The 25617-nt window shown below is 46.6% G+C and overlaps 3 protein-coding genes across 8 annotated transcripts in view; 1 reads left to right on the top strand and 2 right to left on the bottom strand.

The window, feature by feature from the left end:
- kcnk4a (potassium channel, subfamily K, member 4a) overlaps positions 1–6022 on the bottom strand; it is a 6469-nt gene extending 447 nt beyond the window's left edge. Inside the window, exons 1-8 of one of the 4 annotated variants that reach the window (XM_029847087.1) lie at positions 5596–6021; positions 4529–4662; positions 3603–3857; positions 3353–3470; positions 2923–3083; positions 2500–2686; positions 2040–2173; positions 1–1956 (exon numbers count right to left, since the gene is read on the bottom strand). The exon at positions 1–1956 is cut by the window's left edge and continues 447 nt beyond it. In XM_029847087.1, the coding sequence (XP_029702947.1) occupies positions 880–1956; positions 2040–2173; positions 2500–2686; positions 2923–3083; positions 3353–3470; positions 3603–3791 (1866 nt within the window). In that variant the 5' untranslated portion in view covers positions 3792–3857; positions 4529–4662; positions 5596–6021 and the 3' untranslated portion in view covers positions 1–879. The other 3 variants (XM_011610504.2, XM_011610505.2, XM_029847088.1) reach the window with 3 other exon arrangements.
- Positions 6023–6183: 161 nt separating this feature from the next.
- LOC105417327 (centromere protein F) lies at positions 6184–20884 on the bottom strand. 3 transcript variants are annotated; one of them, XM_011610503.2, is made up of 19 exons: positions 20658–20884; positions 19190–19250; positions 18931–19108; positions 18552–18748; positions 18275–18378; positions 17883–17947; positions 17462–17693; positions 16181–16374; positions 15373–15498; positions 15118–15246; positions 14038–14160; positions 13032–13167; positions 11316–12673; positions 10152–10913; positions 9637–9932; positions 9416–9509; positions 8753–9257; positions 7797–7925; positions 6184–7702 (listed from the first exon to the last, which is right to left on the bottom strand). In XM_011610503.2, exons 3-18 carry the CDS (start codon positions 19090–19092, stop codon positions 7810–7812), a joined length of 4599 nt encoding a protein of 1532 aa, XP_011608805.2. In that variant the 5' UTR covers positions 19093–19108; positions 19190–19250; positions 20658–20884; the 3' UTR covers positions 6184–7702; positions 7797–7809. The 3 variants fall into 3 exon arrangements, with proteins under 3 accessions (XP_011608805.2, XP_011608804.2, XP_011608802.2); XM_011610502.2 differs by having other exon boundaries at positions 17462–17690; XM_011610500.2 differs by lacking the exons at positions 18275–18378; positions 18552–18748; positions 18931–19108; positions 19190–19250; positions 20658–20884 and having other exon boundaries at positions 17462–17690; positions 17883–18254.
- Positions 20885–22730: 1846 nt separating this feature from the next.
- On the top strand, positions 22731–25498 carry LOC101074358 (protein RD3). The gene is made up of 2 exons (XM_003970204.3): positions 22731–23821; positions 24750–25498. Exons 1-2 carry the CDS (start codon positions 23514–23516, stop codon positions 25111–25113), a joined length of 672 nt encoding a protein of 223 aa, XP_003970253.1. The 5' UTR covers positions 22731–23513; the 3' UTR covers positions 25114–25498.
- Positions 25499–25617: the final 119 nt, after the last annotated feature.

Raw genomic sequence — 25617 nt, 5'->3', positions numbered from 1 at the left:
CATTTCAACTCCACAGATTTAGATTTCTGATCCTGCAAACGGCTCCAGAACGATGGCCAACTTTAGCTAAAACCTGAGATATTGTAGTTAAAATGCAGCTTACCCGATCTTCCAAAAGCTGCTAACATTTACAGGGCAGCTGGAAACTATGTGGAGTTATATGGGTCACATTTACGCAGCAGCTCGGACATTAAATTAGGGGCACAAATGAAAACTATCAAAGAGATTTATTGGGTTGCAAACAGAGGAAAGACTAACTTAAAGTTTGTGATGCTAAAAGGTGTTTTCTTTTCTTTGTTCTCATCCAGGTTGAAGGGAAGTGTAGTTGTTGCTCTTGCTCATATTCAGGTGGCAGGGGAAGGCTTCGAGAGCAAGCGGATGGAGATGCGGGTCAGTCTGTGGAGCACAGTGGGTCGGTTTCACTCTTTAACCCATAACAAAACCTCCCCGAGGAGATCAAAGGAATGTTACGGAGATTCTGGCCACCGTCATCCGACAAACAACTGGAAAGGTCTGTAAACCCGGTTCTGTCCGGGTAGACGGTGGCCTTCCTGTACTTTGATGCTACTGTTGTTGTGGTAAACGCTCCACCCGCTGCAGCGGCTTCCCTCAGAGTCAACGTGGCGAGCCGACCGGATCCAGACACGTCGCAGGTCGTCCACAGCAGCTGAGCAAAAGTCATATAGTTGCTTTTTCCGTTTTGGTTTTTTCCCTTTACACGCTGTTGAGGCACTGACAACCGTCACTAAAGAGACCCGACACGGTAAACGTCTCACGTTAGGAGATCCGCGTTGTGCGGACCATCAACACCCACGAGCATCCCTGATTCTGGAGGTGGGAACTACATGTGACGTACTGAGAGCCCAGAGTTTGAACCCTTCAATTCGATTCAGTTTCCTCCGGTTCTGTCGGGTTCTGGTCCGAAAATGAGGAGTCCGGCGGAGGGGGTGGTGTGGGGGGGTTCGATGGCGGCTGCATCTCAGCGGCGGTCCTCTCCGCCTGCAGGGGGCTCTGCCTGTGCGGCAGCCCCCTCCTCAGGCTCCTCCTCTTGGGTTTCCGCGGCCTCCGCTTCCTGTCCTCGCTCGCCGCCGGCTGGTTCCGATCGCTCAGGGTGTCCGAGGACTCGTCGATGTACGCCAAGTTCTCTCCGAAGAAATCCAGCAGCTGGCAGCTGGCCGAGGAGGCGCTGTTGAGGGGAGGGGAGGGCAGCAGGATCGGCCGGTGAGAGGGATCAAAGAAAGGGGTGAGAGAGGGTCGGTGAAGGACGTCAGCGGCGGGTTTGTGCTTGCAGCCGTGGTTCGGTGCAGGTTTATAGTCCTCTGATGGAACGAGGCTGCTGTTCTGAGCCGTGCACAGAGCCCCCTCCTCCATGCTGCGCAGGGTCTGACACGGCTGAAACCCGTGCAGAGCGCAGAAGGACAGGGAGGCCGAGGAGGCCGAGGAGGCGTCCGAGTCAAAAGAGCTTTCGGATTCGGTGAAGGAACCTCCGTGGAAGGCCGAACCCACCGGGTCCGGCTTGGCGGTGGGACGGGGAACGGGCAGGGAGAAGGAGCGAGCCAGCAGGTGCGGAAACAACCGGCCTTCCACTTTTAGACCTGCAGAGGGGTCGATCTTTAATCCAGCCCCCATCCTGGGGAGTGTTCCTGCTCCTCCAGCTCTGACCTGAGGCCTGATCTTTGTTCGCTCAAGAGATGACCGGATCTCCATCTGGCTCGCTGAGCCCGAGAGGCTGGCCCAGTGGTTCGGCAGGTGTCCGTTGATCGATCCTCCGTGAGCCCACTGTCCCAGAGTCACCTGGGCTCCTCGACGGATGCGGCGCCGCCCGCTGCGTTTCCAGCGCCGGCGCTGCAGGAGGAAAGGGTCGTTGAACTCCAGGGGGTTGGGGATGCGGAAGTCCATGGACATGTTCTGGATGTTCTGGGTCCAGTCTGTGGCATGGGCTCTCAACTCCTCCATCTAAGAAAAGAGGGACTTCCAGTTTAAACCTGTTCTCGCTCCTCTGTCTGTAATGGAGGCGGTCTGAGTAATCGGGCCCTCACCTCAGCCCGGGTCTTCTTCGACAGCACCCGCAGCCAGTTGCCAATCATGGTGAGCACGGAGGCAAAGTAGGCCAGACCAAACACGATCCACACCAACACCAGGGGCTTGAAAAACATGCCATTCCGGCCCCCACCTGGACACAGAGAAGACGCCTCGTGAGAGTCTCCAGCAGCGGAGGGTCGGCAGCTTCTCTTTCAGAGAGGACAGATCACGTGACCGACGCGTGCTTTAACACGGGGACGTCCTCTTCCCAGTAGCCAGCGATCTTATCGGAAAACGTATGAGGGATGATGTAGTTGTGTGTCACATGATGGGAGTTAGAGCTCTCATGTGACGGCGGATGAGCCGCAGCCAGTGTACGAGATAATTAGCAGTGAAATTCTTTTTTCCCGTGTCCCCTAACGTCTCTCTCCATGTCCCTCCCTGCTCAGACCTCTGGCGGCTCAGCGCCTCCGTCACCTGGTACGTAGTCTCCGAAGCCAACAGTGGTGAGGGTGATGACCACGAAGTAGAGCGCCTCCAGAAAAGACCAGTTCTCCACCCTCTGAAACACGAACGTGGGCACGGCGAGGAAGATCAAGCAGCCGATGAGGATGGACAGCACCGCTGAGATCAGACGCACCGTCGTCGGCCGGACCTTACGCTTCTGCGAGAGGAGAGGTTGACCTTAAACACGCTGCCTAAACACATAAAGCATTTGGAATTATGGCGGTTATTACACAATAATCACAGACTTCAACCAGAAACCGATGAGATGCTAAATTCTTCTGCTTCAGTGTAATTATGCTGCACAAAGATGGGAATCAAAAAGGTTCTGTTGCGGGATTTTGTAGATCTGGCAAAAATCCTGGTCGGTTCCTGGTTCAGGCAGACCGTTCTCACCAGGAAGAGGGTCTCGATCTTGGCCACGGCTCGCCTCAGGACCGTGCCCATGTGGTCGCCCACGCCGGCCAGCAGGATGCCGAACAAGGGGATGCCCACCAGGGCGTAGCACACGCAGAACAACTGTCCGTACCAGGTCCGAGGAGACAGGTTCCCAAACCCTGGGGACAGGCAAGTCACAAAGCTCAGTCACTGTTGTTCATCCAAACCCTGCGAGGGCAGAGGAACCACGTCTGGACCCGCTTTCATTGGTAGCAAAGCAGCTTTGAATGACGCCGCCCTCGGATCTGGGCCGGACAACCAACCATTTCAGCGGCTCAAGCTGCTACGTCTGAGCGAATGATGTCGTTATATCACAGGGTCGTTGGAGGCAACACAAATCTCCACTGAAGAGTCTTTCAAAGCCGGGGAACATCAAAGCGAGTCCTACCTATGGTGGTGATGATGGTACCGCAGAAGAAGGCGGCCGAGGACAGGTCCCAGTGGCTGGTGAAGTTCTCAGGAAGGCCGTTCACGTCCAGGCCCGCCTCCACTGCGGACACCACTCCCTGCAGTGAGGTGGAATTGATATGACCATAAGAGGGTTCTTTTATGTAAAAAAAAAAAAAAAAAGAGCGTTCGATTCGATCGGTTAAAACGGATCCCCGACTAATTCCCAGTCAGAGTGTTTCCAGTGGTACCTTCACAAGTCTGTGGAAGTCCAGCTCAGTCACACAGTTCTTGTTATCAAGGAAGGTGTGTTTGGTAGCCAGCAGGTCTGTGTATGCCAAACGCTCATCGGGGGACTCCAGGGTGCTGAAAACAAGCGCTCCCATCACCAGGTAAAGTATGACCCCCGTCAGCAGGGCCAGGAGGGTGGTGCAACGCATTTTCTCCCTCGTTTCTCCAGGATGTGGCGTCAGAGATCCGAGTCCAGGCTCTCAGTCAGGATACAGCTGAGCATAAACAGGAAGTCCTTTTAGACAGGCACCGTATGAGCGTGCACGGAAACGTGCTCCAAGCAACCCGAATGTTCCTGGAAAAGCCCAGATATGAAAAACCTTGAGGTATCAGTGCGGATACGACACCTGGCAGGAAAAGTGTCAGGAGGAGAAACAATTCAGAAGAAGGTGTATTTATAGTCTTCAGGTCTGTGAGCACAAATTGGCCCACTTATTCAAGGACAATCTCATCCTTCTGGTTTCTTTTTGTGGTTCAAGTCCAAAAACACAGTTTTTAGTAATTTACTCTGGTGACTTTTGGCAGCTGAGTAGCCACAGGCGAGATGATGAGGAGCTGAGCAACACACTATGGAAGCCTGTGTGGGTCCACTTCCACACACTCCTATTTTGTTCCAACACTGACGCACTGTGTGACGCTGCTACAGTTAAGGTTTGTTTAACTTGGTGTGTGTTCAAAATCCTTCCAGAGACAAACCCTATCAAAATGCTAATGCTAACGTGGAACACGGCTGAATATAAAGTGTGCTTTGTTAAAGGGGGCCAGTGTGATCGCAGCCCAGTGTAGCAACGCCCCCAAACTGAAAGGCGCTCATTTATTTGACATTTAGACCTTAATGTGGTTCTGTCTGTGAACACGCGGGTGGCAAATGGATCAGAGAAAGTACCGTGAGTCAGTGAGGTCAGGAGCTCGTCCCATGTTAAGGCCCCGCCAATCAGGTGACCCGGACGCCTGTTATTCCTCCTCTTTTGAAGTGTCAGCGACGAGGGGCGAGGAATCGCGGGCTCTTCGGTTTTCTTCCTCGAGGAAAAAAAGACCCACGACACAGAAGCGAGAATTTAAAAGAATAAACGAGGGAGCGGCGAAATGTCTCAAAGATTGTGGAGACATAAATGGGAAGGACGGATACGCACCAGGCGTTCGGCCAGAGAAATCCAAAACACATTTATTGCTTGTCTTGGCTTCTAATGTGTTCTTTGAACTGTGTTTACCCTCCTCTCTCTCACACACACACACACACACAGAGGAATGGGATTTAGGGACTCCTTGCTCCAGGTCAGCCGGCCCTGCTGGCTGCACGCGGACCATGACAATGTTCTGAGATTTCCCAGAGTCTGGCTGACTGGTAGCATTCTGCGCTAATGGACCCGCGGCCTTGCTTTCTATGGACAATGTTGCTCACCGGCGGAAGGTCTCCTTCGTTATCGTGCTCCAAACCCACGCTGGTGCATTTCTTTTCTATTTTGCTAAGATGTTAGGTCACGGCAGCAGGGGCGCTAATCTAATCTGAAATTAAACAGCGGGGCAGGTGGAGGGAATTTATCATGATGTTTGAAAAGAAACACGCGGGCCGGGCTGATTTAGTCCAACAGAGCTCTGAAATACTCACAGTCAAGTATAAACTAAATCATACAATATTAGGTTTCCTTATTTGTCAGGAGTTTTCTGATTTTAAAGCTCTGTTGCGTCCCCAGAGGATGCCGCTGGCCACCTGTGGCTTGGCTGCAGAATCGAAATCCCACATTATTAGACCCAATTATTCCCAAAAGTACGCTTCAGTTTTTAAAGTCGGCTAACTTTGACATCAGCAGGAGATCGCGTTACAATGTTTGTAAAAAAAAAAAAAAAAAGCTTTGGGAAAGAATTATCCTCAAGAAGCGAACCAACAAACAAGGAGCATGCACGTCCAGACGACATGCACGAGCAAATCAAAACAGCAGAAAAAGGTCTTACCTTCAGCCTGGGGAAATGTTATCCAAAGTGCAGCGTGAGCTCTTCTCTCAGCTGTTCATCTCCCAATGAGGAGCTGTGTGTGTGTGAGTGTGTGTGTGTGTGTGTTTCTCCTTGGAAGGTGATTCCCCATTCTCGTGAACCTACATCACTCTGGCAGAGAGGAGGAGGAGGAAGAGCGGAGCGGTCCGTGTGATGAAGTGCCGTCACTGTGGAGGAAGAGCAGGGGCCCCTGGAGTTTCCTACGATGCTGCTGGTGGGTGGGTGGGGGCTCCGGCTCCTCGCAGCTCCAACTTTAAACAAGACACTTGCTTCTTTAAAGTCTGAGTGATGATCCACAATATTCTTCCTGCTCTTGAGAAGCAAATGTGTCGCTTCACTCAACTTTCTGCTGATCCCCCAAAACAATGACCAGCGTGTTCGAGACGGGGAGGAAGAGGCCTCGGAGGATTTCGCTAACTGCGGAAATAGTTACGTGATTACACCGAGATATTCTGCTAATCACCTCCAGGGCGTCCCCAATTAGACTGAAACTCATTTGGACTCAAGCGAGAGAAAAACAACTGAAGAGGAAACAGAAAAACAGTCGGATTAAGATTTTTGTTCTCTTTTATTCTATGTGAAAACAAAAAACATTCACATTAAAGTGACCAAAGCAAAACAATAGACACAAACTGTAGCTCAGTGTTCCCACTAGTTCCCACTCAGGGCTAAACAAGGAAAAACTACAGATCCCAGAGATACGAAGGCAGCTGGAGGGAGGGGCGCGACCGTGTGGGGGTGTGAGACGGCAACAACGTCAACACATCGAGCTTAAAACCATCATGTTAGTAGTTTAAAACAAAGCGCCGTGTCCAAGGTCATTCAAGGACATCTGGAAAGGATTTATTCAATCATTTGTCGATGGAAAGATCTGAAAGGATGAGCGCGGGAATCCTTTCGTCCTTACAGAAACTCCCCATGGCAACAGACTCATGATGTCAGGAGGCTGTTTCTGTGGAATTCCCATGTGACTCTGGACTATTGCTTAAATAAACAGGATTAACTACAGAGTTTGTGCCAGACAAGAAACTGCAATTTTTAGATTAAAAAGTGAGAGAACAAAAAGCAAATTCAAACCACTGATTTCACCCTTAACTACCCTGAAACTGCTGAGTCTGGAAGTCAGAGAAGAAACTCGTCTAAAAAGGAGAAATTAAATAAATCTTGTGACCAAACTGAGTAAACATCCCCCCTCTTAGCTACAGAATAAAGGAATGTGACTGACTGGCACCAGATTCTCTTAACTACCAGTAGGATCATTAGCTGAATAATAAATCAGCTCTCCCTCCATCTACAGCGTCCATACGTGCCGTGTACAACGCGCTAGCACGTATGCGAGGACCATAACGCTAAATCCAACAGCTGAGTGGGCTCTGCTGATCAAATGAAAGAATCTTATTTTATGTAAGTTCTTGGAGCTGCTGACTGATGATTAGTGGAAGAGAGAAGCAGCAGGAGGACAGAGGAGAGCAGCGTGGATCACCATACATGGAGCGGAAAGCAACACAGGTTATACTGAGTCAGAGGCACGCTCGCCGCTCTCTCTGTCCCACACACACACACACACACACACACACGGTCAAAACAGCAACACGCGTGCTCAAATTCACATCTCACATCTCGCACACTTTCGCACGATTTCTGTAAACACATGGCCTCTGCTCAAAACACATTCAAGTGTCCATAAATAAGTCACTTCAGGAATTAAAAACAAACACACACATAAATCACACTTTCCCAACAGGCCTCTGCTGGCTTCATCTTTTGGGAAAACAAGTCAAACTTGTCGTATTAAGCACTTGTTTAGAAGCGCATCAAAGGCCCCTCTTTATAGCAGACTGGCCATTTAAGTTAATTTATAGTTCCTTAAAGCTAAATAATCCCTTTGCCAGAGTAGCAGTTAACTTAAACATCAGCAAATATCACTAAATCACCACCTCTGTCCCTAAATATGTAGGTGGGTCGAAGTGACGTCTCTGTGCTCCTCACTGCAATTAGAGGATAGACGCCGTCATGGGGACCAGGTTAGCTCCGCCGTGGGGCCGTTCCTGCCCCTCCAGACCGGGTTCTGGAACCGACAGGAGTCCATCAGAACTGCATCCCATCAACACTTTATTCTATTGTATTCAGTCTTTTGAGCCTAATCGTGCAGGTAAGATTACCTGTAGCTGTCAGTTAGTCCGTCTCCTCCTGATCCTGGACTCTCTGATCCACGGGTACGACCGTCGTCCCTAATAGACCCCGTCTCACAATATAGGGACAAGAGGGACCGCTGGGGATGTCTGCAAACCCTGCAGGACAGGACAGTAAATAAGGAGGTGTGTTTAGGATATATGGAAAGGTCTGTTGGTCTTCATCAGAGGCGTCTCTCGGGGCTAACGTGGCGTGGGCCTCAGCTGATGGTCACGGAGGCTCCCAGCGTGCTGGTGGGACGTTTCTTCGTCTGTTGTGAAAGTGATGGTGCCTCAGATCCGGGGGGTGATTGCATGTTTGTCTATTTTGCTGTGGTTACGCAGCAGCTTCAGCAGCATCCTTGAGTTGGTGCCTTTTTATTTTCCGATGGGATCCTCCAGCAGGAGCTCAGACGTATTTTCATCCTGCTTTCCACATTGTTCTGCGTCCAGTGTGACGGGTGTTCGTCCCTAACTGCTGGGAGGAATGTTGCTGTTCCCTGTCAGTCAGTTAACGGCCTCTGTTTCTGTCTTGTTTATGCTACGTGGGGGGATTTGGTGGGTTTGGTTTAAATAGCACTGACGCTGGATCAAGGAAGTGGTGGGAATTAAAGAGCGTGCCCATATGGCCAATAAGAGGGACGAGGGGGCTTTTTTGCTCCCACACCTGGAGCGACATCCTCCGTCTGCGAGAGGACAGATTTATAGATTGACACCGTCTCAGTGACCATCCGCTCATGCGCACGTCACAATAGCACCGAGTGACACCACTGATGAAGACGGAACCGTCGAGACACGTCCAATTCCCTAAACGTCTGAAATAAAAGTAAATGCTGACTTTGCAAACCAACTCTAGTGTTTCCACTACTGATTCAGTGAGAGTGGAGGAACACTACTGGCAGGAACAACACAACCACAGGACAATACAACCACTATTGTGTGTGTACCTTTCATGACTACTTCAGGAAGTCCGTAGGGTTCGTATTCAGTGTCGTCAAAAGCGGCAGACAGCTGCGTCCTGTTACGGCGGATTCTCTCAGCGAGGCGGGCTGGGTCAGCTGGGATGGGAAATGCACCGGAAAACAGCACCTGGTTCCCAGATTCTGGCATCCATGCAGGGGAAGACGCTGGAGGAGATTCCACAGACACGTCTTCATCTTCCTCCTCCTCCTCGTCCTCAGTCTGTGTGTACGCACATTGAAATCCAGACGTTGCAGGAGCAGCTGGAGGACAATAACTGTCCTCCGTTTGACTGCTGACACTCCTTCCTGTCCTGAAAGCTCTGTCCAAGGACACTTTGGTTGTCATTTCATTGTCTAATAAGAAAGCATCTGGTGTGTCCTCGGGATTCTCCAGGTTGGCTGATTTGGTCCCCTCAGAGGACACCCAAGTGTCTGAGTCCTCTTTGTGCTGATGGGGATTTGACAGCTCTAGCTTTTCACGTTCACACTCCTGGATAAGGAAAAACACTAATGAGTTTCAATTTGAACAAGGATCCAAAACACAACCCAACTGGAATTTATATGAATTCTAAGTTAATTCATTATAAATGTATCTGTTGTACTTTACTGTAAAAACACAGGCAAGGACCTGAATTCAGAATAAATCACCTTTTCACCATTTTCATCCCGATCTGATTTTTGAAGCGATGGAATCATTTTCAAGGGATGGAGACTTGTTTCGGGGATATTGTTCTGTTGAACACTAGTAAAAGAGAACGATTAAATTAGAAAAAAAGGAAAAAAGAGGAGTACTGGACAAAAAAACCTTAACCTGCAACTGTCTCACTGCCCTATATTTCTTATTGCTTTTTATAATGTAAAAGTATCACCTGTAGTTCAACATGTATCCCTGCAGTTTGTTGGAGGAGCATGAGAGGAGGAGCTCATCTGTTCTAGCCACCGTGACCTTACAATGGTTCTCCAGACCAGCCAGAGTCAGACCTTCCTCAGTGTGATACTGGTTTGACTGGGACTGGCTGACTCCTGAGATCTGATCCTGGTCTTCTGTGTTGGAGATGTCAAATACAGGAGGTGGCTGCGAGGTCAGTCTCCAAACAGAGAGTTCCTCTGCTTGGTGTCGAGCTACAGTAGTCAGAGCCCGTAGCTTCGCGTGGAGCTCCACCACCTGGACAAAAGGAGAATTACAAGACGGAATAAACTAAACTGACTTTAAATGGAACTTCTGTGAAATTCAAAACAGTGAGTTGATAACACAGACAACTATACAACATATTCAAGCTCTGCAATAACTGGAAATACTACAGGTAAGATTTTAACTAGAAAACAATTCCAAAAGCATGTCCATGTAGTGGGAGGCTTTCATGCAGGTGAAAAGATGGCATACCTGTTCCTCGAGGCGGTTAATCTCAGGCTCACATGCTGCCTTTGTCTCTCCTTCAACTGCCTCATCTCCCCATTCTAAACTCCTTTTCTCTGGAGCAGAGCTCCCTTCAAGCTGCATTCCTTCCTCGGCCATGATGTCATGTGGCCTAGAAGGTGACCTGCGTTCTGCCGAGCAGAGCAGTGCAGCAGTTATGGGGCTTTGGTCCTGGGGTCGGCTTTTCTCTTCTTGTGGTTGTTCAGTGTGCATCCCTTGTCGGTCATTTGAGGTAAAGTCTGATATTTCTTGTTGTGAAAGCTGCTTGTTCTGTTGGAGTGCAGGTAGAGCTGCAGCTACGTCTGCTGTTGCTCCACCCTGACTAAACTCTACCTCCACTCTGTCAGGGCTTCGCCGTGTCTTGTCCAATCCAACAGATTCTGCACCCTGCTCACAGGACCATGACTTTTCATTGTCACCAACAGGTGTCAGTCTGTCAGGATCACACGTGATCTGCACCTTTTTATCACTGGGACGAAGCTCAAAGGCCTCTGGGGAGCGTTCTTCTTGTCCCACCTGTTTTTGTTGTTTGTCCTCTTCAAATGTCACATTGTTTTCATCTTCTTCTTTTTGGGACTTGAATAGCTCCAACTCTTGCTTGCAGTGCTGCAGTTCCTCTTCCAGGCTGAGGAGGCCGCTGTCCTTCTGCTGCAGCTCAGCTAGAAGGCAGACGATGTACTGACTCTGCTTCTCAAACTCTGTGGTTAACTGTTTGGTCTGATAGGTCACCTGAGAGCAAAAGAGATTGAAGGACAGAAGAACAGAGACTGTAAAACATAACGAGTACAGCTTTAGAAACACTATCAACAAGACTTTCAGTACCAAATACGAGTTGTTTGTGCACAGAGAAGAAAAATAACTACTTTCACTGTGATTTGTTTGCAGTTTTTAAGGTGGAAATATCAGCTATAAAGGTGTCATTCCTGGTAAATATTGGGGGCAGAAACTTTGCAGGAGCCGTTCCTCTCACTTGGACCCCTCCATTGTCGAGTCTCCACTGCAGCGGGAATGCACCTTAAGGTGTCATCCCTCCAGTAATCGTTTGCTATTACAGGTCACTGCTAATTTCTGACTCGAAGGGTTACATTTCAGTTTTGTTAATAACATTTTGAGCCAATCATTGTTATTTACCTGGCTCTGCAGAGCTTCCAGTTTAAACTGGTATTGGTTAGCACGTTCTGTCTCCTTTACATTTTCCTTCTGAAGGCGCTCCACCTCATTTTCCCAGTCAGAGGGAATGGAATCATCGGGATGAGTAACTGAAGGGTTCGTTCTGATGTTTGGTCCATCAGAGGTCACCTGTGGGGAGTGCTCAGCATCTATCACTGTTTGTTGTTCCTGGATGAGAGGCGCCGTTGCCTGGGATACCAGTGTGTTGTGCTGGTTGGCGGACTGGCAAAAAAGGAGGTGCTGCTCTGGTGAAGGGAGGTTGTTGGAGTGGAGCACATCATCGTGCAGCGTCAGATACAAGAGCGGGCTGCTGGAAACTGTCAGTTTTTCTTCCACCGGTGAATCATTATTGCAGCGTTTCAGCTGCTGCAACTCAGCCTTAAGCTCCTCCAGTTTCATATTCAGTTCATTCTTCTCATCAATGATGGTGTTTGTTATTTGAGTCTTCTCCTCTTCCTCTCTCTTTTTCTCTTCCCGTTCCAAAGCCAGTTGGGCTTTCACCTCTGACAGCTGCTTCTTTAGTGTGGAATTGAGTTCTATCATCTCATTCTCCCGGTCTTCCAGGGCTTTATATTTCTCATCCTCCTCTGCTTCCTGCCTCTCATTCTTTCCTTTCTTTACCTCCACCTCCAAAGCAGCGATGCTTTTCCTCAGCTTCTCGGTCTCAGCCTTCTCTCGCTCCACTTTTTCCCTCCATTCCTTGTCTTGCTCCACCTTCTCTGCGGACTGGCTGGCCAGTTTACGGCTGAGCTGCTTGACCCGGGTCCTGGCCTCTGCCTCGGCCCGCCGTTGAGACTCCAGGTCGTCCAGACGTCTCTGTAGTTCTTCCCGTGCATCGCGAAGCTCTGACCGCAGTGCAGTATTCTCCCTCTTGACGTCCTCCAATACACTGGCCCCTTCAGATATAAGAACAGGTGCCTTTTCGGCAGAAGACAGCAAACTGCCCTGATTCCCATCAATTAAATTGCTGGGGGAAGTATCATAATCAAAGCTAGAGACTGTGTCAGCCTTGTCGCTACAGTTTTCGCAGTTCTTGTCCTCATTTTTTATAGTGTGTCCTTCCCTTGGAAAAGTTTTACATTCTGGAGGAATTAGAGCAGCAATGTGTTCAGAGTCAATACCCTCTCCCGGCTCTCTGTCAGCGGGATAAGAGGAAGAAATCTCAACCCTTCTCTTCACCTCCCTGTTTGATTCAACAGCTGGCTTGATCTGAGATAATGGTCGAGCATTACGAGACTGAGAAGTCGCAGAGGAGAAACTTTGTCCAACAGGACAAAACTGGACAGGCTGGACAACAGGGGCCGGTGCAGCTTTTTGATCTGGAGAAACAACATAATCAATATGACATTAACAATCACAATACACGCAAAAGGCTAAATGACAGTATAGAAAAGAAAAACTTTCAATTGAAAACAACATGATACAAAAAAATCCTGGCAGGAGAGATTAAGATTTTAGCATCTATGAAACAGTTAACTGGACATTTAAGAAACTGTATGACACATAGTTCACCAGAAGAGGGTAGCATACAAATGCTTTTAACATGTAACCTGCTATATAAAAAGAATTGGATTCGACACTACCTGTAGACTAGAGAATTTTCACCATGAACCTAAGAGAGCAGTATAATTTCTGACCGAAGAACGAGGAATACCTAATGCACAGTTTGATCCTCACCCTGCAGTTCTTTGACAAGACGAAGGGCGTCAGTCAGCTCCTCTGCCAGTCTCCTCCCCTCCTCCTCCAGAGCTCCTTCCTTCTTTCTGCTCTGCTCCAGACTGACTGCCACACCCTCGGCCTCACGCACCGCTGCCTAAAGCAGGGTGAAAAAATAGCAACGGAGGAGTTAATCCAATAAATTGGAACTAGGATCTAAATTTTAAAATGGGGATGGAGATAATTCGTTAATAAGACGATTACTTTGAATGAACTCATCTGAGCTGTATATTTCTTTGACAGAATTAGAAAATTTCTGAGTTTATTTAAACATTTTAAAATAAGTTTATAAATGTAAACACATGAAGACATTTTGTTTCATAGGTTAAAATCCAAGTCACTTCAATGACAGAGGAAATGTAGACAACTGTAGTATTTGGGATTTGTGTCTTGAATGTTTTAAAAGTGGTTAGAACAGAGGAAAACATCTGTATATAGACACACGGTCACAATGGCAACACAGCAACACAAACAAGCCAAAGATTTATAACAGCATTACTGCTGTGATGATGCACGTTACAGCTGCCGCTAACTACAGTGGAGACCTGCATCCTCATTACTGCTGCAATGACTTGCAGTCTATTTAAAACAACTTACTGGAAAATTACCCTCCACATTTGCAATAAATGGCCAGTTTCAAAAACAATAACAGACAAACATTCCATGCTGAAATGGCAGCAGAGAACAAATAATAATTTCATATGTATTGTATATGTATGTATTTCATAGTGTTTATATATATATATATAGATATATATATATATCTATATATATATATAAATAAGGCTTTAATTGCAGACAGATCATTTAATGAATTATAAATTATTGTTTATTTAATCTCTTTATTTAATTTCGCTACAAGATGAAAACATACTGTATCAGCATGACTAATGAATAATAGGCATGCATTGAGTTTGTTTGTATTTGTGTGTGTGTGTGTGTGTGTGTGTGTGTGTGTGGGTGTTACCATCAGTTTGGTGTGTGTCTGGGCCTCCTTGTTCTGGCTCTCCTGCAACTGTCCCTCTGTCCATTTCTGCTTCTCCTTTAGTGTCTCCAGTTCTTTCTCAAGTGTTTGCTTCTGTAGAGACACCTGAGAAAACAACATGCTTCAAAAGTTGCTCAAAAAGAAGTAAATTGAGTAGGCAGGAGATCTTTTAAGGTTAAATGTTAGCACAAGGAAGGAATAAATGGTTTCTTTTAGAGGCAAAAAAAACAGGCTCAGAGAGGGGAAGCAGGAGAGCAATCAGTCATCACAGAGGGTTTGTCTGAGGTGTCTGCTGCTATATCAAAAGTAGGATTAGCTTCCCACCAGTGCTCATTTTGCATCAATTCTGAACATCTTCTATCAAACTTTCTGTCTAAGGCTGGATGAAGGCACACACCCTTAGAAAAAGGGTCATGCAAAGCGGCACAACTGTGCCTCTACTGGGTACATTTAATCTTATCAGATACAACAAGATAAGATCTGGGTTTCAGAAAGAACTATTGTTATCTCAGTAAATGCTCTTTGTTATGAATTGTTACAGTCTGTCTGAAAGTATATGCTGTGTAAAAAATGGACTGCAAAACAAGCACACTTGTCTGGGTTCATGCAGTTTTACTCTGCTCTTTTGTCCTCCTGCAGACATGCTTCACGCTGGCCTTTCACACGCATAAATGTTTCATATTGGTTCACCCGTCTGTAGTTAAAGCATTCTACAGCTTCGAGCATGTGCGATCATTACCTTCAAAGCTTAACCTTTCCATTGGGGAGAAACCAAGAGGAGGAAGAAGCAGAGAGGAGGTGGGGAGGGAGAAAAACAGAGGAGGAAAACACAGAGAGCAAGACAGTGAAACAGGGAGAAACAAGGTCATAACGTGAGTGATGAAATATCTTTAAACCTTGGTACAATAAATCTGGGGAGGAAGGACAAGTGAGGAAAAGGGAACAAGACACAGATAGAAGGAAATAGCAAAATATAACAGGGGGCAACAAACAGACTACACAGTTTCTACTGCTGCAGAAGCTTTGTTTTTCTTTTGTCTTTTTTATGGCTTTTATGTTTACCTTGTCTGCCTGCGCCTGCAGAGCGTTGTGAAGTGTCCTGGCCTGCTGCAGCTCTTGGTTGAGCTTATTCACCTCCTGCTGGTGCTGTTTCTCCAGACACTGCCTCTCTTTCTGAAGCTCCGTCAAATCCTGGAGGCAACATGCAGAATTTAAGTCTGAGCCCATATCTTTAAATCATAAAAAAAAAAAAAAAAATTAAACAAAGAAGGTATTTGCTGAATGTAATCAAAAGACAATCAGTCACAAATCTGTCACCCTCTGATGTTGCTTCTCCAGGTCCTTGGTGCGCTGTTGGTGCTGCAGGCGACTGCTCTCTGCATTTTGTCTTTGACACTTTAGCTCTTCTTGCAGCTGCTTCAGCCTTTGCTCAGCTCCTGATGCCTATCACACAAACATAATGCATTCTATCAAAATAATGGCAGTATGAGGATGAGGTGCTCATCTGGTGCATCCCACTGTTACATCAAACAGGTTAATTGCCATAATGATCATGCTATCATGATTGGGTATCCGCTGGAGTCAAAGGCTACATTTTTCTACATTAGAGTGAACTAATAAACGTATGAAGTGCACTGCAATTAGTTTTAAATGTATTTGTTTTCACCTTGTTTACCTAGTTGGTAAGGTTGCAAAGCTGATTAACATCCTGCATTTGACAACCCAACATCAACAAAGCATTAACCCAGTGAGACCCTTTCAGAGTCTACACCAAACAAACGAGATATATGTGATTAATGGGGAAAATGGCAGACTATCTAATGCGCCGCAGATTGTTCCACTAAAGGTTAGATAACAGCTATCAAAATACATCCAACATGTTTGTTATTTTTATTCGGGAGAAATGTTTTTCCATGTGAGGCCAACACCCTTTCTGTCATGAAAACAGGACTCTGGGGAGGACAAACAACAGAGAAACATCAGGGAAACATCTGTCGTAACGGACGGTGGAGACATCAGTGTGAGAGAAAACCATCACACTTAAAAACAGATTCTAAATGTAAACAACAAACCCAGAAGTGTTGTTGGTTGCTTCAGTTCCGTTCGTGTTACTCTGTATATTTACCCGTTCGTTTTCTTGGGCCATACGTGTGTGAGCACAGCTGAGCTCATCACGGGCTCTTTGAACGCTAATCTCCTTGGCAGCGAGCTCCTTCTTACTTGTCACCATTTCATTCTGGATGGACTTAATTAAGGCAGCCTTCGAGGACAGCTCCTCTTCAAGAGCAGCCATACGGGCCTGCAATGCTGAGACTGATGCTGGTGGAAGGACAATACACAAACACAGAGAAAGCAGCAAATAAAAAAACGGTCTCAGATAACCCGTTTAATTAAGTCGTTTTTTTCATTAAGGACTTTAACCAAATACCAAACATGTTAGTTAATTGTAGCTCAGAGATCTGATAAATGAAGTAAACAAAAAAACAAGGATTTTAATTCTATAACCGGGATATAACAGGTAATGCAATCATACATTTAATATAATATTTTATATATATATTATTTTCATCAACTGAATCTGTAAGAATACCATAATTTCTTACAAGTGATCAACAATCATCAATACTTGCTAGAAAGAGTCTGGATCAAGTAAGGTCAGTCCATAATGGCTGCTTAGTAACAACTACAGCTGTTCCATGTGGCGTTTGGGGCTGGGTCATTCTGTTGACTCTGTTCAATATTTTGTTCTGTCTGTTGAAAAAATTCAAAGGTTTTTTTCAGAGGTTCAATAATAAATATCTGTGATTAACTACGGCAATATAGGATTTCTAAGTGAAGAACAAAAAAGGCAGCAAAATGCACAATGACCCTGCCGCTAAAGAAGCATTTGTTGCTTCACTTGACCTGCTCTTTTCCTTCTCTGAGTGAACACAGCAGAAAGGAATAGGAATGTTATGTCACAATTATTAGGTACACGGAGGGCCACGCTACAAAGAGAGCCTCACACTGAATCATCCAGTTCAGCACAACCTCTTACGTAACATCTGCTGGTGTTATACAACATGTGCAAGCGATTTAAAACCTTGTCTGAGAATCATGCGAACGTGACCCGCAAAGGTTTAAATTTCCCAATCCACCTTTGCCATCTGCTCCCAGGTGCAGCAAAGGTGTCCTCTTGTGCTACTTAAGCATTTATCAACTCTAATCTATTCCAATAAGGTTGACAAACGCATCTGTGTCCCAACATTTCTGGCAAAAGTCTTAAAAATATCAAAAAACACAGAGTAATTCCCTGATTATATCAGGTTACTTCAGTGATAAAGGTGCATCTATTTAATGGTATGTTTTAACCAAAGGGGACAGGTGTGCCACATCACCTAAGTGACACGTTGACATCCTTACTCACCATCTGTCTCTTTCCATGAGTCTTTTTCCTTCCCACAATCCCCCTGCTCTGCCTTCCCTTGACCGAAGACGTCAGCACAAGGCGTCTGGGGAGAGATCGGGGACTGTCTCCTGGTTGCAGGCCTAGTGTCATCCCGTTCCCACGGAAACACAACCAAAGGAGTGGAGAAGGATTCAGATTGATCAGATGGATGACGCTGGGGTGTGTTTATGTCAGAGAAGTGGAGCCGCTGCTGACATAAGGAAAGAAAGAGTTTAAGACAGATCCAGATGTGTTTAAAAAAAAAAGCAAAAGTAGACAATTTCTGTTTCAAAAACAGCTTTTTACTCGATATATATATATATATCTATAGCTATACATAAATATGTAAACATGTGACATTCTCATGAAACTAACAGCATTTACATTTAAAGGTACTTACTCGGCTGTTGTGCCCTCGGTTGTGTTGTTCATCTCTGGACCCCGACCTTTCCTCCTTTCTGTTTCCTTTAGGACAAAAACAGAACATTTGGACTGGTTTTTAGAACTGAGCGGCAGAAACCAACCAGTTTCATAACTGGTTCACTGACAGGAGAGAGAGGGGACCAGTGATCCAGAAAGCCCCAGAGACTGGAGAAGTTGAGAGAGAGACAGAGAGAGAGAGAGGACAGAGCTCAGGGGGTTTGAGCAACCTCTGTTTATTTAAGGCCCTGCATTTTTTTTTTTTTTGGTGTAACTTTCCAAACTAACCTCAGCACTGGTGATAAGATACAGAAGGGAGCTGCAGAATGAATAAACATGACAAACAGAAGGGCAGGGTTTACAGGACTGTACCACTGTGTTCCCAGGGAGAGGTGGCGCTCCAGCACGGTGTAGAAAATGGAGTTGCGTCTGTTGACCTCCTGCTGTTCTGCAGCTTCTCCTGTTCTGCCTCCAGCCTGAGAGGGAGACAGAGAACACTATTAGGGTGTGTTGCCAATGACAACAGACTTTCTTACAATCAGCTGAATCTTACGGGTATCAACAATTAATGAGAAAAACGAAAAATTACAATTTAAAAAAAACCAACTGTCTTTGATATAAATTTGATGATGACTTGGATGGTTCCAACCTTTTGACTTCTTGGGACAGTTTATTGTTGAGCGTGCGAGCAGCATCCAGCTGACCCTCCAAGGAGCACACTTGGGCCTGCTTGGTCTGAAGCTCCTGGCCCAGACGCTCCCTGCTGATGGCTGCTGCTTTCGCTTCATCTCGAACCAGCTGGAGTTCTCTCTGCACAGACTGAAGCTCTCCACGCACTTCCTCATTCTGGACAGCAAGAAGAGAAGCAGGTAAAGATGTAGAAAGAAAACATCCAATGAATTGATGACGTGAACCTAATTTTTACTTACTTTAACATTCGCCCATTAATAAAGGAGACTGTAAACTGTTCAATCTTGTGGTGCAACGCAGTACTATATATACTACCATGGATGTGTGGCGGCCTTTACCTTTGCGTTTTGTTTTTCGAGGCTAGTACAGATGTTATCTATCTGCAGCTGTTTCTGCTTGTTCTCTCTTGACAGTCGCTCCTGATGGACCTGCAGCTCCTTCACTTTGTGAGCAACATGCCCAGAAAGCCCCACAGTCCAGTCCTCTGTAGCCCAGCTCATCTCTGTGCGTCTCTCTCTGTGTAAGTCAAAGAGCACAGAAGGTCAAATCTGTTTAAGAAATCGAAACAGAACTTTTGAGAATTCATGTGGCTCTTACTCGAAACAATGCCTTTGCTGGCCAGGTGATGTCCTCCTGCTTGGTAGATCCAGAAGCAGACCTGTTATGATCATGTGGAACAACAGTATGTCAACAGACATCATAACAGCAGAGCATGTGCCACTGATTGTTGCCTCTGGCTGTGTGTCCTGTCTTAAATATACAAAGTTGTTATTGCTTTGACCCTTAGGCAGACACTAGTCACCACTAGGAAACTGGGACGTGGTTTCCAACTATCCAAAAAGATAATCAAGTCAAAGATAAAGAAGTTAAAGAAAGTTAAAAACATTTTCTATCAAACATGATGAGTTATACGTCTTCTTAAATATTTATTTTAAACTTACACAGCTTTCAGGATAAAGGTGGAAACACAACATTTACATCACAGGAAATGCATCAACAATAAGTGGAATGAGGAAAAACCAGATAGAAACTAATGGCCTGACACAGCCTCTAAAAGTTCATTCTGAACTTCACGTCTTCATTGAACACAGTGCAACAACTTCGTACCAGGAAATCAATTGTTTCTGAAAACAAAAAGCCAAAAACGATAAATTAAAATTACTTATCAAGTGGGAAAAAAAGCAGTTTTATTTTTAGTTTTTATTTAGATTGTGTCCAGGCACTTTACAAAAGCCAGAATCTTGACCTGGAAATATTCAATATCACTGGCTTTAGGACTTCATCCATTCCAGTTTGTGGATGTTTAGAAGACAAAGAGAAGCCGCATGCTGGCCTGTAATCTGCTGAGGGGTCAGCGAAACCTCCATTTGTGATTTGTGGAGGCTAAAACAGATCATCACATGCTGCATGAAGTAAATGTTGAACAAAAATATCAAGGCTGTACCAGGTCTTTAACTCTGAGCCAAACGCCATGTCAGTGCTGTGTGCTGATTCTGAAGCATTATACAGGAAGAAAATGTTTCATCGATCCCTCCTCACGCACAATACAAAGAGGACTGGGGAAAATGCTCGATATAGATAGAATTTCAAAAATAAAATGCTAGGAATGAAATCCAGCCAGTCCAGCCCTGTGAATGCATGCCGTACTGGTGTATATAAGGAGGGACTGTTGTGCAACAATAGCACCCAAATGATAACCTTCAACACGAGAAAGCCCAGGCCATTGCACAAATCGACACATCATCACCTGCGAGGATTAACTTTAATTTTGCAGACAGGTGTCACAGAACCAGAAGCTGGACACGGGCATGCGCACTAGGGCTGATCACGAGGATCTAACACAACAATAAACCAGACAACAGAGTGAAAGGGATAAAGAAAAAGTTCACTTCCAATTTACTACCAGCCGTGAATACTTTGAGTGACTTTGACGGAGCCGTGTCCTCACCGCTCATGCTTTTCGTCGCTTATTATTACTGTCATTCAGTGTTTTTATTTGGTACATCAGCGGTCGGTGATTGACAACTAACCTAGCCACGCTGCTACAAGCTAACCCAGTACTTACATTCGCTTTAGCGCCACAAAGGGCGCCAGCCGCCCGGGAGGCTCACGCCGAGCTGTAACCGGCCTGACACCGCTGGTCAGCGGTGACAACTGTCTCCACTCCTCCACGAATAATGAGCAAATAGTGGCGTTTAAGGGGGGAAACAGAGCTCACCACTGTTAGACAGGTTCCATTACTACAACCACGCGCGTGAATGCCGCGCGGCTGACAAGCCAAGAGAAGAAAGTCGTTGTGGCACGAGGCGGGGCAGGGGTTAGTGACGTAGCAGGGAAACATTCTGGGAAAAGTCCTGTCTGGCACGTGGGCCTCTGGTTCCCTCTAGCGACAAAATACCACAAATGCAACAACATCTATCTATCTATCTATCTATCTATCTATCTATCTATCTATCTATCTATCTATCTTGACTTGTCATGTGATGTGTAAGCAGTTCAAATAGTTGACCATATTACGGATTACAGCTTCAAAAGTCCCGTTTTTAATATTTTCTTTTTAATCACATGTCAGGAAAGACATTCAACTGACAGAAATAAGATAAGAAACATCAATCCATCCAACAGTTCCTTTAGCATTCTTAATCGCTGGGTAAGTAAAGAGTCATCTAGTCTCAAACCAGGACCAAAGGGGAAGAGGAAAAGGAAAGAAACTTGAATTTGCAAATGCAAACATTAGTGTTTGATGTTAGCTCCTTAAACAGGATTAACAGGTTTCATCACTTAAATATGGCTAAACACAGCGCTCGAGGATTTGATGTACCATTCTGGGTTGCATTATGTGCCTCTGGGCCTGTAATCAACTATAGCGTCGCACCATATTAAAGAAACATTGCTCATTAATAGGCCACCTTTCTGTCTACCAACACTGTAGACAACAGTATAATTAGATTATAAGTGTAATTATCATCACTTGCTCTTCTAGGTAGTCTCTGGATTGGAATTTAATCTGGGATTTGGTGACTGAGTGCTGAGTAGTGTGGAAATCCAGAAACTACTGTGTAGATACCTGCATCAGTGAGGGGGACTGAGCCAAGAATTCTGGGAAATAAAGAGCTTACATATAGATAGATTGTTGTGTAATATTTAGGTGTCAAGCTTTACCATCACAGTCATGTTACTACAGGTGTGTCTGAGGGATTATTGCTGAGGATGATTTTTAGGTTTATTCAGGGAGGGCCTGATTACGCATCAACAGTACAATATAGAGTGTCTATACAAGGTGTAAACATACTGCAAGGAAAGCCTGAGATCAGGAAGGAATTTCAAAAGCAGAATGCAAAGAATCCATGATAATATGCTTGAAAAGATTGAAAGGAATGAAGGCATCCATGGTGTTGGTGTTGTGACAAAAGCTTACTGAATGATGCAAGTACATTAATTATAGTAAGCTGTATAAGAGTTGAGTGGGTCAGCGGGGTCAGAGGTCAGAGTTCAGCAGGGCAGTGCACAGCTATGAGGCTGGTAATACCTGTAGATGGATACGCAGAGCAGAGCAGAGCAGAGGAGAGGAGAGGAGAGGAGAGGAAAGGAAAGGAAAGGAGAGGAGAGCAGAGCAGAGCAGAGCAGAGCAGAGCAGAGCAGAGGAGAGGAGAGGAGAGGAGAGGAGAGGAGAGGAGAGGAGAGGAGAGGAGAGGAGAGCAGAGGAGAGCAGAGGAGAGCAGGAGAGGAGAGGAGAGGAGAGGAGAGGAGAGGAGAGGAGAGGAGAGGAGAGGAGAGGAGAGGAGAGCAGAGGACAGCAGAGGACAGCAGAGGACAGCAGAGGAGAGGAGAGGAGAGTAGAGGGGAGAGGGAGAGGAGAGGAGAGGAGAGAGGAGAGGAGAGGAGAGGAGAGGAGAGGAGAGGAGAGGAGAGGAGAGGAGAGGAGAGGAGAGGAGGAGGAGAGGAGAGGGGAGAGGGAGAGGAGAGGAGAGGAGAGGAGAGGAGAGGAGAGGAGAGGAGAGGAGAGGAGAGGAGAGGAGAGGAGAGGAGAGGAGAGGAGAGGAGAGGAGAGGAGAGGAGGGGGGAGAGGAGAGGCTCGAATCAGGACTACGCCGAGCCTAAATATCCTCAACATCCGCTGTTTTTGTGATCTCTGCATGATCTGTGGAAGAGCCTCCAGTGATCACACACTGGCCACGCCCACAAACGTGGAACACAACACAGCAGTTGTGTATATTTAAATAAAAACATGGAGTAAGACTCAATGAGTGAAATGTCCTTTTTCCTTGAACTACCCCTTTAAAAATAATTAAAGTTATGCACATTTATTCAGTGATCATTAAACGTTATAATTAAACACTGCGAGACTGTTGCCCAGTTGTACACTCATACAGGATAATCTCATCGCTCACAGATTATTAATACAGGATTATAATTAGTCTGAATCCCGGACACACTCCGCAAGCTCCTTCCAAAGGTGCACACACTGTCTGCCCAGGACCTTTAAAGGTAGCAAGGCAGTCATCTCCCAGTGTGCCACCAGCTCAAACAGGACAGTTTCACCGAATTTGAGGTCCAGAAAGTCTGAATCGTCACCCAGGCTGAAAACAGAAAATATCAAAGATATTCGGTGGATTGTGAGAACAAGCTGCTGCTCAGAAAACCAATTTGATGAAGGTAAGATCCTGACTTGAACGTCATTAAGATGTTTGTACTCATCTGCTAAAAATCTGTGAAAGTACTATTACACCTAGAAATAATCATACTGGTGAGCGTCAACCAGTATAAAGGAGAAAATAGGAGGCTTCACTGGTGATTCTTGTAATAATAATAATAATAATAATAACAGAAAGGACTAAAGCCACTGATATGAACAAGAATAAAGTTAATGTAAATGTTCCAAATCATGTTTCCTGTCGTAAAACCATGATATCCCTTCCAGATGTTCCCCTGGTCTGCTGTCTTCTCCCTCGAACCCAAAGTTCCTGGCCAACGCACAGCAGAGGAACTGGTTACCAACACGCTGATGCTGGAGTTGGGAGCAATGGTGAAACGAACCGAACGCATCCGTTTGGAGCGTGCAGCAGAAGGTCGGCGGCGCCGTCGCAGCTCCTCCTCCGCGGTCGACTACAGCTGGCTGGCCAGCAACCCCACGCCTCAGCCCTACGAGCTGACGCCCAACGACCTGCTGGAGCTGCAGGACCTCTGCGTCAAGATCCCTCCTGTCAAATGTGGACCCTTGATCGTCAGGTAATAAAGGCACTGGTGAGAGACACAGGGACACAAGCAGGGACACAAACAGAGACACAGACACAAGCAGGGACACAAGCAGGGACACAAGCAGGGACACAAGCAGGGACACAAACAGAGACACAAGCAGAGACACAAGCAGAGACACAAGCAGAGACACAAGCAGAGACACAGAGACACAAGCAGGGACACAAACAGAGACACAAGCAGAGACACAAGCAGGGACACAAACAGAGACACAAGCAGAGACACAAGCAGAGACACAGAGACACAAGCAGAAACACAAGCAGAGACACAAGCAGAGACACAGAGACACAAGCAGAAACACAAGCAGAGACACAAGCAGAGACACAAACACACAGAGACACGAGCAGAGACACAAGCAGAGTTCGTGTCCAGTTCAGTTGAGACCTCTATAACTAAAAGTCCTACTTCACAGTCGTGAACTGGCCGGTGCTGCCACCATCTAACCGCTGTGGAGAGGGAGTGGGCGAGGGACATCAACGGGAGTAATAGAGAGGAGGACAGCGATCGGTGCCGTTAGGAGACCTTCAAGAGCTTCTTGGAGCTCTTCCCTGGTCCGACAGGGCTCGGGAGGTTCTTCGATCGTTGTCTGTATAGACAGCTTCACCCGATGACACTCATGTGCAGAAGGCAGCGGACGAGGGGGTCACATGGGCTCATATAGCAGGGAGCAGGTCCAGCTAGGTCTCTGTAGGTCACTTAAAGCGGGCAGCAGCAGGGTTGGGTGAAGATCAGACCACCACATGCTGGACCATCTGAAGCAGCTTGACTGCACCATCAGCTCTAGCATAGACTCAGCAGAGTCAATCTAATTAAATCAGGTTAAGCAGAACAGTATCCCTGATCTCACCAGGGAAGCTTATCGACCATTATGAAGGATCATTTGTTTGAAATGACTCCGCAGGTTCAGGAAGTTGGTGTCACAGATGGAGCCCGAGGTTCATGAGGTGCCCCGACTGTTTCGCTCCGTGCTCAACGAGTTTGTGGACGACATGAACGCGAACGAAGACACGCAGGATCCCGTGGTTGAGAAGCAGCAACGCAGCAAGAGCCTCTCTTTCGATGTGTTCCGCTCCAAGCTTCGCACCGGGCAGCTCTTCAAGGGCGCTGGCCTGAGAGGCTCCAGGGGGAACCTGCAGCAGGAGCTGGATTGGTCCGATGAGGAGGACGGAGAGAGGGAGGAGGAGGTCATCAAGGCCAGGGCGAGGAAAGGACGGAGCAGGAGCATGCCAGAGATTGGCCCTGTGGAGCAGAGTGCTCAGGCCTGAGGAAAAGGGGCGGAGCCTGTAAAAACAGAGGATTGCAGCCATGGTAGCATCCGTGAACCAATGCTAACGTAACGGCTGCGTTGAGATCAAATGTAGTTTCACCGGCGTTAAATCCAACTTAGGTAAACACCACAAATCCTCAAAGGTTTATGTGCCACCGTCATTCCTGCAGATGGATCCACGCTCACAACAACAATTGTCCACCCGCAGGTTGTGCAACAGTAAATTTGAGGCAATAGCTGTAATTTAGCACAGCAGCAGCTCCACAGAGCTGCTCGCATCGCCACTCCAACTCCGGAGCTGCTGCGTTTGATCAAATGTCAGCGATTTCCAACATTTACGCCGTCACAGATGTTTGTAATTCTTGTTTCAGATACGGTCCCCATGTGTAACCTCTTTTCCCTCCATTGCTACCAGGATTTTACTTTTATTTCATCAGTCTCTGCAGACTTTGCGCTACATTACAGCCAACGCGTGTTTCTGTCGGTACTGTGCAGTTACGGG

The sequence above is a fragment of the Takifugu rubripes genome, chromosome 14 (genome assembly GCF_901000725.2).
Source record: "Takifugu rubripes chromosome 14, fTakRub1.2, whole genome shotgun sequence".
In the NCBI taxonomy this organism is placed as follows: domain Eukaryota; kingdom Metazoa; phylum Chordata; class Actinopteri; order Tetraodontiformes; family Tetraodontidae; genus Takifugu; species Takifugu rubripes.
The sequence above is the reverse complement of the archived record's forward strand: the minus strand, read 5'-3'. Positions and strand labels throughout refer to the sequence as shown.